Here is a 17057-nt window from a genome sequence, read left to right as displayed (position 1 = left end):
TTCTCTCCCCTTTTTGGATCAACTTCTGACGTGCGCACGATTTGGTGACTCAAACCTGCGTCAGACTCCGTCGTGACTTGCCATGGTAATTTTTCAATACTATGGGGAGCTCATTTATCTCACAACACAGTCAAAAAAAAAGCACGTGGAACCCAGAGGTGTGGGCAGGTGTTTTGCAGTGCTGCAGACCACCGTTAAAGGGACACACAATACGCATTCACCTGCTTACGTTAATATAACTACACGAACCAAACGTGTGGCTGGCGTCAGGCTCCTGCGTCAGATCTAACTTACGCACCATGCGCGCTGCGACTGGAAGCGGATCTCGCATCTCTGTGCGCGCAGAGATGTTGTACACAGAGGCAGCGGCTGAATGAAGAGACCGTCCTCTCGCTTTGGATCCACACTGTCACACTGACTCGGAGGCGACAACCCGCTCTGCTCGCTGCATCCGGTAAGATTAACGTTCTTTCAGCCATTTGGTACATTTAAATGCGTTTGCTTTACTGGGTCAAATACAGCGTATTGTCGTGAATCGTTCGACTAACCAGCAAACGCGCGCCCACCCTCCTCCCAAAAGAACATTGTATGTGTATTTGATAGAGAGGATCATCCTCACTTGACAGATGGTGTTTCGCCGCCACAATGACGGTGAACGTGGCTCATTAATCGTGTTTGACGACGCCGCGCCATGGGTGTCCAAATATGACGGGTATATGTGACACATTCTGCGCGGGTGTTCATCACCTGCGGACTTGTGTTGGGCTTGGTTGCATCTCCGCAATAATAATACAATGATATGATTCATTTGACCTTGACCAGGCATCCGAGGTTATATCCCTGTATAGTCCTTAAGCTGTATGTGAGTAACGTGTCTGAAAGATGCCTGAACATGGCAATGCAGGTGCTGTCAGAATTCCCCAGGTTCAAATGATATTGGGGGAAAGTAATTCATCATTACTGAATGGCATCTGTTCACGTTTCTGTCTGTGATGGCCGCCTGATTGACCCTGGATCCCACACCGGACCGTCACCTCCAGCTTTGCCACAATCTATCGCCCCCCTTAGTCCTGCCTCAGCAGCTCCATGTTATTTGCAGCCGACGCTCGGGGGCTTATCATGTCGGCCTGTTTGAGATGGCGAGGGGAGAGATGGGCGACCACTGATGCTGCAGGGATGGGATTTCAATTCTACAGGAAGAGCCATCGCTTAGCAACCAGACAAGATAAAAGTGGTGTGAATCCTTGCAGGAGAACAGAGAACCTGTCCTGTTACGTCATCAACACCAAACTATCCACAGGGAATTATATAACATATAGTTACAGGAACATGCACTTGATTCACACATCTGCCTCATTTGACTGCACGTGTTGGTCTCAGGGGCTCAACACTCCCATTGCTTTGAAGTTACATCCTTCAGTATCTGCAGCACCTTTTTGCTTTGCATTAATGTTTTTTTTTCAGTTCCTCAACACTCCTAAAAAGATGCATTTTCTCTTCACGAGGCTGACAAAAAAATCCACTTCTCCACTCACCATGTTTCTCTCAGATTGATCCTTGAGTCATAATCTGTAACAGTCTTGCGCCGCATACATGAAGTCCTGCTGTCTCTGTATTTGCCATCTGTGTCAACAAATACTGTGAAACTAGAAAGTTGCTGGCGTATTTCTGCATCAACATCAAAAACTTTCACTACAAATGATTAGAAAGTCCGAGTGAGAATTGTATCGGCCATTTGTGTGTATCGGGCCACCATCGCCCTAACCCATCAGCATTAACTGGAACAGTTTGTTACTATCAACATTTCCATTCATAAGAAAAGTAGGCCGAAACCTTGTGTGCGTGTCTGTCAGAGCTTCACTTCACTCTGCACACATTAAAATCCCTCAAACTTAGCATCTCGCCCGTGCATATTATCGTTTCACACCAAATTCAGGGAGCGTTGGATGAAGACTCTGTATTGTGCATCTGTAGACTACTGTGGGAAAGGTCACTACTGTTCGGAGATCTGTGTCGAGCTCTCGGCCTCTGAGCTGCTGCGTGTCGTGACTGCAGGGGCTCAGCGCCACTGTTCAGGAATGTAGTGTGCGTGCTGCTGGTGCGGCCTGTGGAAGGGCTCAGAGTCCAGCCGGCTGGCAACCGTTTTGGAGAAGTCACTGTGAATAAAAGCCCCTCTAATGATTTCCATCGGCTGCATCTGTTTTCAGATTAGTGGCCTTTTCTCCAGATCAAACACTACTGGTTTCTCTGCTCTTGAGCTCATGAGAGGGAAAAGTCAGACAGCTGAACCTGAAATATGTGTTCAAAGTCGTTTTTCTGTCTTTTTCTGCCCCTGTAGCTGCTTCTTTGCTATTTAACCAAGATTGTCCCCCTCATGCACGGTTAAGATGACCTTTAGTAGTATTTTGCACTATATGCTAAATGTCTCACTATGATTTCATATAATTTTCAAACACCAGTCTTTGAGGGTCATTAGTCTTCACATGCTGATTGTTTAATGCTTGCGGCTACAAATTCCCATTTTAATTTAAAAGGATTAGTTCTACAGTGTTGACAGGGTTTCCCACTTTGATTATACCACCACCTGAAACATCATTAAAGAGTCAAGGTGCTTTTTACCCAGAAAATACCAATTCACTTAAAGGAAACTGATTTGGTAGTACTCAAAATGTGGAAAATAAAAAGTAGTTCGAAGAATTTCGTGGTTCGAGAAAGAGCATAAATGACCGCAAGCGATTTCCCTGGACTTAGCGTTAGTTGGAGCTGTACACTGAAAATGAAAAGACTATGAGAGAGTGAAGGTGAAAAGGAGTGAGCTCCACTTGAAGCTATATCCTCTGTTAGTCCTGGCCTGTCAGTGGTCGAGTTGCATTGTGGTTAATGTCGACACTAAGCTTTAAAAAGGAGAAACATTTGTGGAATAATTGATTTTCCTTTTAAACTGTTCATCTTGAGTGACAGGAGTGTAATGCTAAATGTATGCAGTTCTCTTTTAATCAATATGTCTTGTTTAACTGAAGCTATCTGGGTGGCTAAAATCCTCATTTATGAAGGAGAATCTGTATTTATTCTGACACAGTAGCTCTTATTCTGTGTTGTTATCTGCACACAGGATTATTAGTGGATGTATTTCCAAAGGGCCTCTGAAAAGGAGACACATACCAGAGAATTTGGAGGGACTAACTTTCCAGGCAGCTTGTTTCTGGCATCGGACTCCTTCACCGCAGCCTTTGAAATCTTAAAACAACTTCAAGACGGTAATGCTGTGTGATGAGATAAAAAATTTCAGATGGTCATAAACAATGAAACACATGCTTAGAGGCTTTAGTTTTATAGCTTGATGTTCTCCTGAGACCAGCAGTCACACATTCAGACTGTTCACTGCTGGTCCAGCTATCCACATGACTCCACTTTGGTTCATTTCCTCTGAAATTGATTGTAATTCAATATTAGAGTCTCTTTCTCCATAATGAAGTGGATTACTGAAATACCTCGCTTATGGCCGAGTGCTGCAGTTCTACAAGGATTTCAAAATACTCCATGTGCTCAGTAGCAAACAGGAAAAGCGGCGCGCTCGGTTCTGAACTGAAATGAGTGAAAGTCGCTGGTCACAAGTCCGTCTCCTCAACTGTGAAGTTGTGCAGAAGGCTGCCTTCAAACGATTATTTTTAAATCCCAATTAATTGCTTGATCTATAAAGTATCAGAAATTAGTGGGAAAAAGATAATTACAGTTTTGCAAATTATGGTTCATGCCAAAAAAATGTTTTCTTCCCTAAACCCCCACTTTTCCTGTCTGTCTCCAATATTCCTCTTCACAGATAAAACAAAAAGCACAACTTTATTTCCTGTCAACGATCTTCATCCAGTCAGACACCTAAGGCTCTCCTTGCCTCCTCCTCCTCCTCCTTCAACCTGAAGGATCTCCGGTGTTGCAGCCATGCCAAAGAACACCAAGGTGACCCAGCGGGAGCACAGCAATGAGCCGGTCACTGAGTCGGTGGCTGACCTGCTGTCCCTGGAGCACCCCATGGACTATAAGAGCAGTCAGATGAGTATGGGTCTGAGTCCCGGCTCTACTGCTCCAGTAAAGGCCCTCATACCCTCCCCTGACCCAGACTTAGAGGATGGCCGGCCGGCCTGGAACAACAAGATGGAGTACATCCTGGCCCAGGTGGGCTTCTCCGTGGGCCTGGGTAATGTCTGGAGGTTTCCCTACCTGTGCCAGAAGAATGGAGGAGGTAGGTGGATGTATATCTGGACATGATGTTGGTGCATATTATCAGTCTGAATCACAGAAACGAGCATCCCAATGTGTAAAGTGGAGAAACACTTCATGGATTTGGAAGCTTGTTCCTGATTGGGTGTCCCTGAGGAAGTTGTTAGCAAAGAAATGCGGTGTTGTGTATTTATTGTTATTTTTTTGTAAAATACTCAATAAAATAAGTGGCCAGACGGAAGTTGTCACATTAATAGTATGTAACAATTTAGATTGCATCCTTTGGTTTGGGTATGAGATGTGTTTTTTTTCTTGTCCATAGTGTGAAAGAAAGGAAAGAAACACAAGACAATTTGTTGTGACTTTCTAGGTTGCAGGAGCAAAGATTAGTCGTCCACGTTTGCTGCTCCTGATGGGTGTGAATGGGGGAATGATGACAAGTAGTGTGAAAGTGCTTTGAGTGGTCGCAAGACTTGAAAAGCTTCACACAAGTACAGAACCATTTACAATTATGATGCAGGACATTTCTTTTCTTTGGTAACAATCATGTTTTTCAAAAATAAAGTGCAGATTTTGTGGAATTTTGTTATCAAATGGCTTGACAAATAATGCATATAGCTCCCTTAAATAGCAAAAAAAAATCTCCCGGGGGAGGAAGCATCCTGACCTCTAAAGGTTTCGGCTGAGCCCTGAATGTTTACGTCTGGTTTACATGTAGGATTTGTTGAAATTATTTGATGCTGATTTCAAGTAAACCAAGAGTTGCTCATTTTAAGGCAATATTGCAGTGCCTGTCAGTTTCAAACACATAAAATGTTGTACTCATCAAAAGTGCCACAACATCTCAGCATCATATCTATATATAAATATCTAGTAAGAGAAAAGGTCATGCGAACACACTGCAAACCGGTTATTCTAAAATAATAATCCAGGATATGGTGAAGAAAGAAAATATCATGTCATATGTTAGTTCATATTATCATACCATGGAAATACTTGAGTTAATCACTAGTGGATTTTACTCAAACAGAATAACAGAATTTGGTGGAACCATATGGTCATTATTAGGATCATATTATTTTACAAAACGATATCAGCCAATGTATTAATTTCAAGCATATTGCGATTAAAACCAAAGTTTTTGTGTATGTTTGCATTCTCGTTTAGTGTTCAGTCTGCTCTTGTACAGTACATATCCCGGCCTGTGCTGCACCTCTCTCCCCATTCTCTTGTAAAGGTTCGGCTCAGTTTTTCTGTTGACGGTCCGCGGCCTCCTCCTCTTTGACAAATTGCGTCCTGTCAACAAATTAGCTAACTAATCGTCCATGACCGAGAGGCGGTCTCTTCAGCGTTTTTAGACTTGTGCTGTCAGCAGCTACCAGATGAGATAGTTTCTCCCATCAAGACGAGGTAACGAGGGTAACGAAGGCTCGCAGCAGCATCCTCTTGTTCAGTCTATATTTGCTGATCTTGTAGGTTTCTCTGTCCTATCTCTTGGGTATTATGATTTACTGGTTTTATTGATAAACGGCGCAATGACTTCGGTGAAGGAAGTGGAGGAGTAAATTCTGATTTCTTGGGCTTTCAGACATTGTTGGTTCTACCTTGAGTAGGAGGTGTGTGTAAAGAGGGTATTTGAGATGCATGATATAACAAAGCTGAATCATATTAATCAGAGTGTGTGGTGCAGTAATGAGTGTGTATCCCCTGCTGGATTTGGACACCGTGGGAGGTGTTGTCTTGTCTTGTCTGAGCTTGTTCCAAATATGAGGACCTTCTGTCTCCATCTTTTGTCCACCCTTGTCCATTACGTCGTCTTTTTTTTGTCTCTTTCGCAGCCATTTTTAATCAAGTGAAGGTTTACACTATTTCCCATAATCACAAAGATCAGTCACAACATAATGTGGTAGCCAACAACAAAAAACAACAACAGGGTAAGAAAAAAAACATGTTGACAGACTTACGCACTTCATCTAACCCAGTTTGCCTCGATAGATCAATAAAAACATTTATCCTTGAAACAATCCAGGAAGGAATTAAAAAACAAAGAAACCAAAACAAAATTGAATTTGGCAGACTATGACTGACTAGCTTTCCTAAATACAAACAGACTTTCTCTGAACACAAACAAATAATCTCTATGAAAGTGTCTGCAGCTGCTACACAGCAGGTTATAAAGTACCTCATTTTTTTCAAGCATAGAGATCTATACACTTGAGTCTGAAGGTAAATTGACTTTTGATTGAATTGATATCTCCATGATTGTACCATGAATACTTTTATGAAGAATACAGTTTAACCTTTAACCAGAGAGCCATAACAACTGTCAATGTGTAGTTAAAATAACAGCGTCATCCTCAAGGTATAACCACACTGACCAATCCTGATCCTGATTTTCTTTCCTCTGTTCTGTGTTTTCCGCTCAGAATAGACATCAAAGATCACTAAAAGTAGTCAGCAACACAGAAGTCACTTCTAACGGTCCAGATAATAATACCACACGACACTGTGTCCCTGTCTTTGTTCCCTTTGTCTGCTGCTATAGCTCTAATAGCCACTCGCAACGTGATCAGTTTATTTGATCGAGTCAAGCGTCATTTGTTGTCAGCCTTGAAACAAGCTGCTCATCCAGCTGTCCGTCAGTGGGAGCCCGCCCTCTCTGGCGGTGGCTGGTTTGTCACCATGGTGCCCCGTCAAGTCCTGACGCAAGCAGGACGGACTGGACGTGACTTGTGGTCTTTAAGTGGCCGCCGCTCCCTCTCAATTATTCCTTCTGCGGAAAAAAAAAGATGAAAAGTGTGAGAGGAAGGAGAGGGAAGAGAGGAAGAGAGGAAGAAAGGAAGAGAGGAATGCATAAAGACGAGAATAGACTCACTGAGAGAGAGAGAGTGAGCTGTTTTACAATGAGCTTTTGTCCTTCACTATACATGGATTTCAAACATCCAGATAACCAAAGCAACTGTACACTCTTTCCTCTGTCCCTCAGGTGCATACCTGGTGCCCTACTTTATTCTCCTCCTCCTCATTGGCATCCCCCTGTTCTTCCTGGAGCTGGCAGTGGGTCAGAGGATAAGGCGTGGCAGCATCGGGGTGTGGAACTACGTCTACCCACAGCTGGGAGGCATCGGGGTTTCCAGTCTGATGGTAAGCACAAACAGTTGCCCATTAACTAATTAAAATGTCATACTGGTCACACTTTACAACATGGAGAGGTGGAATAGGGTACTTGTTTTGCAATAGTTTTTCTTCACTAACTATTCTCATTTAAATGTTATGTTTCTACAATATGTCTCTTCTTACTCAACAAAATAACACGCCAAGATTCATCATCATAACACATCAGCATTGCAAAGTGCAGCTGAGGATGATGGGATGTATCATTTTGGATGTATTTGTTTATAAAACAAAGTATTGAATCAACTGAAATATTACCCTGATCATGGCGCTGCACAGGAATGAAGTAGTGGAGCGACTGATGGAAAGTTGTAACTATAGAAAGTTCGAATTATAATTTAGCAATTATGTGCAGATCATAAGAAGTTATACATTCATAATTAAAACATTTGTGACCAATTGTAAAGAAAAAACATGTGAAGTGATCTATGATAAAAATGATGACTGTGTTAAATGTCCAGTGGGGAAATCAACTTAGCTGCAGATGAGATTGGAGACGTTTCTGTGGCATTTTGATGTTTTTTTACTGGAATATATTGTAGGTGAAATAAATTCAAGTCAACAACAACCACTCTCTTCACTCACCTCGCTCTGTAAATTAACCTGTCCCGTTAAACTGAGGCCATACCAATCCTCAGTCAGATTTATTAATGACAACTAATATCTGATGTATTATTATTACAGAAAAAACACATTACATATTTTTTTTCCAGTCAGTAATTGAGACTGTAAAACAATAAAAGGAGCTACTCGCCAACCAAAGGAGCCTTTTGTGGACTCACAAACTGCCAACCAACTAGCTTTTTATGACTTCCCACTGATCTGTTAAACATTGATACTCTACAGTCTACTGGACTCCCTTCTGCCTGCTAGCATTAGTTCCTCTTGGTGGTTTGAAGCAAGCAGCATGCAAAGACCAGCGTAGATCACTGTCGTAATCTGTCCCCATCATCTGCAGGAGTGGTGACCCATCATGCACCCATCCCTCCCATCAGCGTCATCCGCCTCCAACAGCCAGTGATTGACTGTGTCTGCCTTTCTGTTTATCCGTCCTTTTGATCACAAATTCATCAATCTAATGCAAAAGAGGGAAGGGAGAGGCCTGTCCTGACGCAGTAAGGCGTGTGGCAGCCTGGATGTGGCAGAGGGAGATTCAGCAGCTATAAATATCTTCTCATAAAGGACCCCAGCCATGGCCGCTGAGAGCAAACAGCTCAATAATTCATCCATTTATAAGCTGTGTGCTCAGCGCCTGTGCTCTTACTCAAGAAGAGGTGTTCACCTCAACAAACTGCATACTGTTTATCCACAGCGCTGCTTTTGTGGAGAGACAGTGATTGTTTTTCTAAGAGCAATAAGTGTAACCTTTTTCTCTCAATCCCTCTTCAGGTTTGTGGTTTTGTGGGCCTCTACTATAACGTGATTATCGGCTGGAGCATCTTCTATTTCTTCCAGTCTTTCCAGTATCCACTGCCTTGGGCGGAATGCCCCATCCAAATAAATGGAAGCCAAGCCAGTGAGTGCACAACACATTGCCGCCGCACAACACAGCTCCGACAGAGGTGTGCGGCACAAGACCGTGACACCACATCGAGAAAAAAGCGAATGCATGCAAAACAATTCCATATTCAGTATCTCAGACGCACGCGGGCTGCCCGGTGCTACGCGAGGCAGCGCTTAAAGCTGCAGCTCGTGTCTTTGCATCCAAACAGCTTGCCTCGCTGTGGCTCAGCGGAGGAGCAGCAGTGCTTCTGCAGGCAAACAGAATACAAATTAGTGCTGTCTCTATAGGCGGGACGGCCCTGCTCGCCATCCGACAGCGCAGCTCTCATGGCGAGGCCGTGATGATGCGGCAGTGTCAGTACCTCGAATGGCTGGCCGCTGGTAGCCTGTGGTGGAGGCACATGCGGTTTCTGGCAGAGTAAAGGGCATCAGCTTAACATTAGAGGGCAGGATGTCCACTCTGCTTATGATTATGAACGCAGGAGCGACGCTGTGGTAAGCTACGGGCAGGAGTAGAAGCACAGCGAGTGAGTACGTTTACTCAAGTACAATTGTGAAGTATCACTTGAGTATTTTTGTATTTGCTCTGTACTGTTGTTCTTTATATGCCACTACATTGGTCTAACAGTTACAGTCAGGAACTCAGTGGAGGTCCCTACGAAGGCATGTTTTGTTCAGTCGGCCCCATTTTGTGTGTCTAGTACACAGAGATAAACATGCACACACACACACACACACACCCGCGTGATACATATTTCTTGTAATGGTCTCACAATTTTACATAAAACAACAGGTGCCAGTAATGCTTCACGAAACACAAGAATTTGTCAGCGAAGGCAGACTACAAGGTAGGAAAGATGGACATAAACAAAAATTGCCTTTGCAAAACTGTAAAAAAAAAGAAATGCAACAACATTTTTACATTCAACACAACACTGAAAATCTCCACATGTGTAAGTCATTTTCTTGTCAGTTATTGAAACTGAAAAGGGAAAGAAAATTGGATCTCTCCTCCAACATGAATTAACCTATTAACTTAGAGTTTTCTAGAAATCAGAGTAGGTATGAAATAACAAGGAATATTCTGCATTTAATCCAAAAAAATTACAGAATTATTTTTAGAAGTTTGTTTTGTGAAAATAAAGCTTTGATTGAATAACATATGTCTTAAGAAGATGGAGGTGTTTGCAGTGCAAGATGTATGTTTAGAAATATAACTAATTTCTGCACACAGCAATTGGCTAAACGTCAACACAAAAGCATCAGCAGTAGTAATACATCAATGAATACAATAACTAATTAGGTACCTTACTATTCAGAATTGCTCAAATGTAAAGTTTCCTATAAATCTCCAAATTGGTTGTCCGTTGTGTATTTGATATATCTTCACTGTCGCGGCTCTGTTAATGCGGATCCCCCTTCTTGTGCTCGTTGCTGTTGTAGTCGTGGTGCCAGAGTGTGAGAAGAGCTCGGCCACAACGTACTTCTGGTACCGCCAGACGCTCAACATCACCAGCAGCATCGACGACACGGGCGGCCTGAACTGGAAGATGACCCTCTCCCTGCTGGTGGCCTGGATCTTGGTCTGCCTGGCTGTCATCAAGGGCATTCAGTCCTCTGGGAAGGTACGGGGTCTCCACGGCTCCACCGCAGGGGCAGAGCCTTCAGAGATTACAACATATAAAGATGCGTTGTTTTCACAATGAACGATTGCCCATTTCATCAGTGAGTGATTTATTCACTTTGAGAATGATTTTCAGTGAAAGGTGCAGATTGAAAACACTTGTCTATTTGTGGATCTCATCTATGTTATCAAAGAGACACAGACGCAACATTAATAACAGAAAACAGATTCAGGATGCAGATGGAAAATGTTTAATTTGGCAACAACTGCAACATCCTGTAATCTCTATTCAGAGAGTGAGTCATGCACCGCAGCGCAACATCAGCCCACTTCTTTAATCGAAAAATAAATGGATCGTCATAGTATGACACGTTTTTTACACTGAACGTAGTAATCCAATTATCATCATCGGTTTACTGCAATGATTCACAGAAAAGCTGTAGGAAGGATTTTAGACTCCTCTCTTCAAACCTCAAGGAGTCCTCTCCACATTTAGTCAGATTTCACAGATTCAATGCCAAGCAGTGTGCGTGTGTGTGTGTGTGTGTGTGTGTGTGTGTGTGTGTGTGTGTGTGTGCGTGTGCATGTGCGTGCGCGCGTGTGCGTGCACATTTATGGTCGCAGTTTTTCTCCCATGTGTGAGGCCTCATAAAAGCGTGTCCATGGCAACACTATGTAACGAACTTGACTCTCTCTCTCTCTCTCTCTCTCTCTCTCTCTCTCTCTCTCTCTCTCTCTCTCTCTCTCTCAGGTGATGTACTTCAGCTCTCTCTTCCCGTATGTGGTGCTTTTCTGTTTCCTGGTGCGAGGTTTGATGCTGAAAGGAGCGGTGGACGGCATCGCTCACATGTTCACCCCCAAGGTGAGACGAATGCAACAAACAACGCATCTCTGAAGCACTGTTACCTGAGCAGAATTGAGTTTTCACAATAAAAATAATGTAATATATGGTAGTTTGCTGAGGTTGTCCATAATGCAATTGTGGTGTGCTGGAGGGGGAAACGGCCTGAGTCCTGATCACTTCTTCACTGTCCACCAAACAGAAATGTAACACCAGTGACACGTCGTGTCCGCAAGCTGCTCAGCCGAGTGGCCGATGGTCAGATCCCCTCGTGCATAAATATCATTCATATCCACTTTGTCACGTGTTGGCTTGATGTCCCCCTCTAGTGGTGAATATTTATAAGTACATGGAAAATTTTAACCTGCACTTTGCTATTTGTTCCATATGATCAATATTAACTTTGTAGTTGGGCTATTTGCAGTATACTGCAACGAGTAAAGTTATGTATTTCTCTGTTACCCTTAAATTCTAAACTATTTAAAAGATAGTTTGATTCAAAGATTAAAAAAACATTTAAGATATTGTTTGCCACGGCCAAAGATACTAGATATTCCAAAGATACCATATATGCCATATATGCTGATTTACAGAGGGATGACATGATATAAAATAATGTACGATAAAGTCAATAAAGTAAATAAAGTCGATTCTGATTCTGAGCATCAAGGTTGACGTTTACTCAAAAAAAGATTAAATGTGACGAGATGTAATTTGTTCTCTCTTGTCTCTAGTTGGAAAAGATGTTGGAGCCGCAGGTGTGGAGAGAAGCAGCCACGCAGGTCTTCTTCGCTCTCGGTCTGGGCTTCGGAGGCGTCATCGCTTTCTCCAGCTACAACAAGCGAGACAATAACTGCCACTTTGACGCTGCGCTGGTCTCCACTATCAACTTTGTTACCTCCATCTTGGCCACTTTAGTCGTGTTTGCTGTCCTTGGGTTCAAGGCGAATATCATGAACGAGAAGTGTGTCGTCGAGTGAGTGTGCCATACTGTAACAAGTGCTGTCCAACCAAGCTTTCTTTTTGACAGTAACCTTTACTCACTAACTCGTCCTTCTCCACGTCTCCTCTGTTCCATGTGCAGTAACGCAGAGAAGATTCTGGGCTTCTTAAACACCGGTATGCTGAGCAAAGAGCTCATCCCTCCTCACATCAACTTCTCCCACCTGTCCTCCCAGGACTACACGGAGATGTATGCCGTCATCAAGACGGTGAAGGAGGACAGTTTCGGAGAGCTGGGCCTGGACGCCTGTTTACTGGAGGACGAACTTAACAAGGTCAGATGAGGAGAATTCACAAGCTGAAGGGAATGTGATTGTCGAGTATTTCAGAATAACCTTATTAAGCTATCAAGATTTTGAGTAATGATACACGACAAGTTGTCCTAGCGTTTAAAAAAGGACACAGGGAGGTTAAAATACCAGGATGATAAGCAGAGCATTGTTTCTTCTCGAGCTGCAAACATTTTATTAAACAATTAATCGATTTGGGAATCGATTAATTGTTTCACAAATCTTTCAAGCTCAGATTTGAAAATGTTATCCTTTTCTGTCATTGTGAATTAAAAGTCTCGGTGAAATAAAACAAGCATTAATCCTTTCGGACTCTGGGGAAATGAAATGACCATGTTTTTCTGTCATTCAATGAATTGAGTAAATCACCGACAGACTAACCGATAATGAAAATGAAAGAAAAAGTGAGTTGCAGCCTCAGTTTCCTCAAGTCTGTTATTGCACCCACACATTGGCCACCCAGCAGACAAAATGCAGAATATTGTGCGTATTTTGAACACTGTGATCATTAATTTTACCGTTCAGAGACCCTTTCAATACTCAGATCATTTAGAGTTCACAGGAATATTATTAGGGCATCGTCATTCATACTTTTCCTGTTCTTGGCGAGTGCTGTTGAAATTCAACCCTAATCCACTGTGTTAACCCCCTCACGTACGTGTCTCTGTACTTTAAGGGGCTGCACTAATGAATAAATCTAGAAATGTAAGTTAAGCGGTTGATTTTCCACTTCGGATCACTCTTCTCGAGCCACCTTTGACCTCCATCTCCCTCTTTTGTCCTCCAGTCGGTTCAGGGCACGGGTCTGGCGTTCATCGCCTTCACAGAGGCCATGACACATTTCCCTGCCAGTCCCTTCTGGTCGGTCATGTTCTTCTTCATGTTGATCAACCTGGGTCTGGGAAGCATGATTGGCACAATGACCGGCATCACCACGCCCATCCTGGATGCTTTCAAGATCCGCAAAGAGATCCTGTGTGGTGAGTTGACTTTGATCAACTTTGAATATGTTGTACAACGTACATGATAACAAAGTGTTTGTGATTCTCACGGGATGTTTCTTCTTCTTTTCTTTTCTCAGTGGGTTGCTGCATTGTGGCCTTCCTGCTCGGCCTGCTGTTTGTGCAGCGTTCAGGGAACTACTTTGTCACCATGTTTGACGACTACTCAGCTGGTTTGCCTCTCACCGTGGTGGTGATCCTGGAGAACGTCTCTGTGGCCTGGATCTACGGCACTAAGAGGTGACTCAACCGGATATGCAGCCACATTTAGATGAAATTCCTTTTAATCAGAATCAGAAGTGTTTGTGGCCAAGTACGTTACTGTGATTGTCTGCAAGAGAGCCCTCAAACATTCACGAGGTGACAGTGGGACAGCCCTAAACCCTCACAGGCTTTGAGATGTGCTCCCCCATTTGTACTTACATTGTTTCAAGCCTTTACAGTCTCTCACACAACCATTTACCAGGTGACATCAGTAAGTCCCTGAGGTTTCAGGGTTCAAGGCCGAAGGAGGGACATTAAGATTGAGCCTGGTATTGTGCATTGATCATTGGAACTGGGACACGTTGAAGCTCGCTCTTTCTTTCTGACAGGTTCATGCAGGACCTGGAGGACATGCTTGGTTTCAGGCCGTACACCTTCTATTACTACATGTGGAGGTACGTGTCGCCAGCTATCCTGGTGGTTCTCATTGTCGCCACGGTCATCGAGATGGTCGTCAGTCCTGCAGGATACAACGCCTGGGTGGAGGCTGAGGTCAGTGTTTTTGTGTGTAAAAAGAAAAGGGGGGAACAAGATAAACAAAGAGCTTGACCAGACTTGCATAATTATTCCACACGTCTTTATCCTCTTTCCCTTTGTGTATACCTCTTCCCCTGTTTCTTCATGCTCTTCTGTCTGCACTCTTTGTTTGCCAGGGCGCAGAGCGTTTCCACAACTACCCTCCCTGGGCTGCAGCCATGGCCTACTCCCTCATTGTGCTGGCCATGCTGCCTTTACCAATTGTCTTCATCGTCCGCCACTTCAACCTTATCTCCGACGGCTCCAACAAGCTGTCCGTCTCCTACCGTAAAGGCATGATGAAGGACATCTCCAACCTGGAAGAGCAGGACGAGCAGCGCTTCATCCTCAACAAGAACCCCAGTGAGGCTCCTTCCCCGATGCCCGCACCCCGCGCCTACCTGGGCCCCGGCGGCACCCAGGAGATGACCAACACCAACTACGGCACCAGCACCAAGACGGGCTACCAGAACATCGGCTCGCCCGAGTCTGAGCTATGATCCACTGAGCTCATCGATCCTCCCGTCTGTTAAGCCCCAGCCCTGCTCGGAGAGAGGGAGACAGAGGATGTAGGGGAGGAACAGAGGAAGTCGATAGGGAGAGAAAATCCACTGCCAGTTGTTGCAGCGTTCTTCACACCTTAACCCCCAGAGCTGAGTCCCTCTATCCCCACTTTTTCTGCCCCTAGGGTCCTTGCCGACCCTTCTTCCCCATCATGGGATCTGTGCGGCCAAATCCCAGTTGAGATGAAGGGAACGCGGCAGATCCGACAACCTTTTCCATCTGTCGATGTATTGAAGGGGCAGAGAGAGAGGGGCAGAGACAAGAACAGAGGGAGCAATGAAAGGTCCTCTGAGGGCTTCAATACGGGCTGTTTTGTAATAAGCTATGGTCGAGGTTAAGGTGTGTGCAGCGCTAAATGCTTTACGTTGTACTGAACCGTGTGTTCAGGAGAAGATTATTTTTGAGACCGTTGGATGTTCCTAAATGTGGGAGATTATCATCTCTTTCTGGTTCAGTTGTAGAAGATTGTTCCCCGTGGGGTGAGGATGGAAGGAGACAAATATGTTCATGGTCTGTATCACCGTGTAAGAAAATGTCACATCTAGAAAACAAAATGATTACAATGCGTCCATAACAGTATGTCATAAGTGATTCTGATAGTGTGAACAGTGTTTCAAGCACATTACTTCTTTATTGTGCCTATCATGCATCAGCAATAATAAGCAGGCAAAGTAGGGTCCTTGTAAAACTGTGGATCTCCTTCTATCCCTACTGTTCCCACCGATGTAGAATACTGTACATATGTGTTGTGCAATAGTCTGAGATGTCACCGTGAATCGTGTTTATACACCATAGTAGTGCAAAATGAGGGGAAGCTTTTCACCTCTTCATTTCTTCTCTGTAAACACCAGAGCACAGTTTCCTGCTATTGTTTTAGAGCATCTCTGAGCCTTAAACGCAGAGCAGCACTTTTCTTTTGAACAACCTTCCTCTTCGACAAACGGGGTTCTGCAGCTGTTGGCTGCAGCGCTGCACACGTGGTCTCTGTGCCGGTTCAGTTGTAGCTGTTCTCGACAAAGCTTTTCCGTTTGAATCAATCCTTTTAATCAAGCGATTCCATTTGAATCAATGCCACAGAAGGGCAGAGGTGGTATTGCACGTGCTGAGATAAGCAGAGAGGCAGAGCCAGAAGGGATAGGAAAATGTTCTATCTTTGTATACGTACAGGTGTGCACGTGCAAGTGTGTGTGTGTGCGTCTGTGTGTCGTCTGCCGCTAAAGGAGAGCTCCTGGTGACCCTGCCGCTTTAAAAATAGAGCTGCGTTACCCAGGGGAAGCCGTGGCAACGCACCATAGATACAGATCCTCTTCTGATGTGGAGGAGGAGGAGGAAGAGAGCAGACACCTTGCTTTGTCTGATCCACCTGCACAGCTGTTTGTTCGGAAATACACAGACATGACATTTTACTGTTGAGGTCACACAACAATATATCTCCGATGTTGTTACAGTGCATTGAATAAGAGGTTCAGCTCCGGGCCATGCTTTGGATTTGTCGCCCCTACGATACAATGTTTGGGATTAATTGTTGTACATTCCTCAAATTATGACCACTACGGACATCATTTCATACGCACTACAAGTTCCACTTTGATGTTGTTTTTTTTTTTTAAATGTATAATCTTGGATGACGATGTATGTTTTGGGGTATAATGTGGAAAAATGTGCAGTGATATAACGGTTTGGGATAAGTGGTAGTACACAGATCTCACCACTGGATGTCTCTGCTGGCCAGCGGAGGAGCCAAGTGTCTCGTGGCCCCTCCCTGAGACAACACCAATACTTGAGACTGAACAGATGTAGTGTGAAACACAGTCAGTCACATTGTTTGGTGCCTGAGCCCTGTTATCTGTTTGCCTTATGCTTTTGTCAGATTGTTTTCTCGATTATGTCGTGAGTTTGGACCAATGTTTCGTCTCATTCACTTGAGCACTTTAATTATAGGGAGAGGCCCTGGAGTCGCTTGTTAAGTACAGTTTTAACAAAAGCTTCGTCGTCACAGTAACAGAATTTGTATTGGTTAGCAATATTCAAATCAAGAAATATACACAATCATATATATA

The 17057-nt window shown here is 43.9% G+C and overlaps 1 protein-coding gene across 2 annotated transcripts; it reads left to right on the top strand.

Annotated features, from left to right (window-relative positions):
• The first annotated feature begins 205 nt into the window (after positions 1-205).
• slc6a17 (solute carrier family 6 member 17) lies at positions 206-17057 on the top strand. Of its 2 annotated transcripts, none has more exons than XM_068597234.1 (12): positions 206-454; positions 3821-4240; positions 7205-7362; positions 8782-8908; positions 10339-10520; positions 11271-11381; positions 12095-12336; positions 12445-12637; positions 13440-13632; positions 13734-13893; positions 14247-14409; positions 14571-17057. In XM_068597234.1, the coding sequence occupies exons 2-12, from the start codon at positions 3940-3942 to the stop codon at positions 14931-14933; spliced, it is 2193 nt and encodes a 730-aa protein (XP_068453335.1). In that variant the 5' UTR covers positions 206-454; positions 3821-3939; the 3' UTR covers positions 14934-17057. The 2 variants fall into 2 exon arrangements, with proteins under 2 accessions (XP_068453335.1, XP_068453336.1); XM_068597235.1 differs by lacking the exon at positions 206-454 and adding an exon at positions 3122-3257.

This window comes from Clinocottus analis, unplaced genomic scaffold (assembly GCF_023055335.1).
Source record: "Clinocottus analis isolate CAN_PGR_092001 unplaced genomic scaffold, fCliAna1.0.p SCAF_4, whole genome shotgun sequence".
NCBI lineage: Eukaryota > Metazoa > Chordata > Actinopteri > Perciformes > Cottidae > Clinocottus > Clinocottus analis.
Note: the sequence above shows the minus strand (reverse complement) of the source record. Positions and strands in the feature narration are given on the sequence as shown.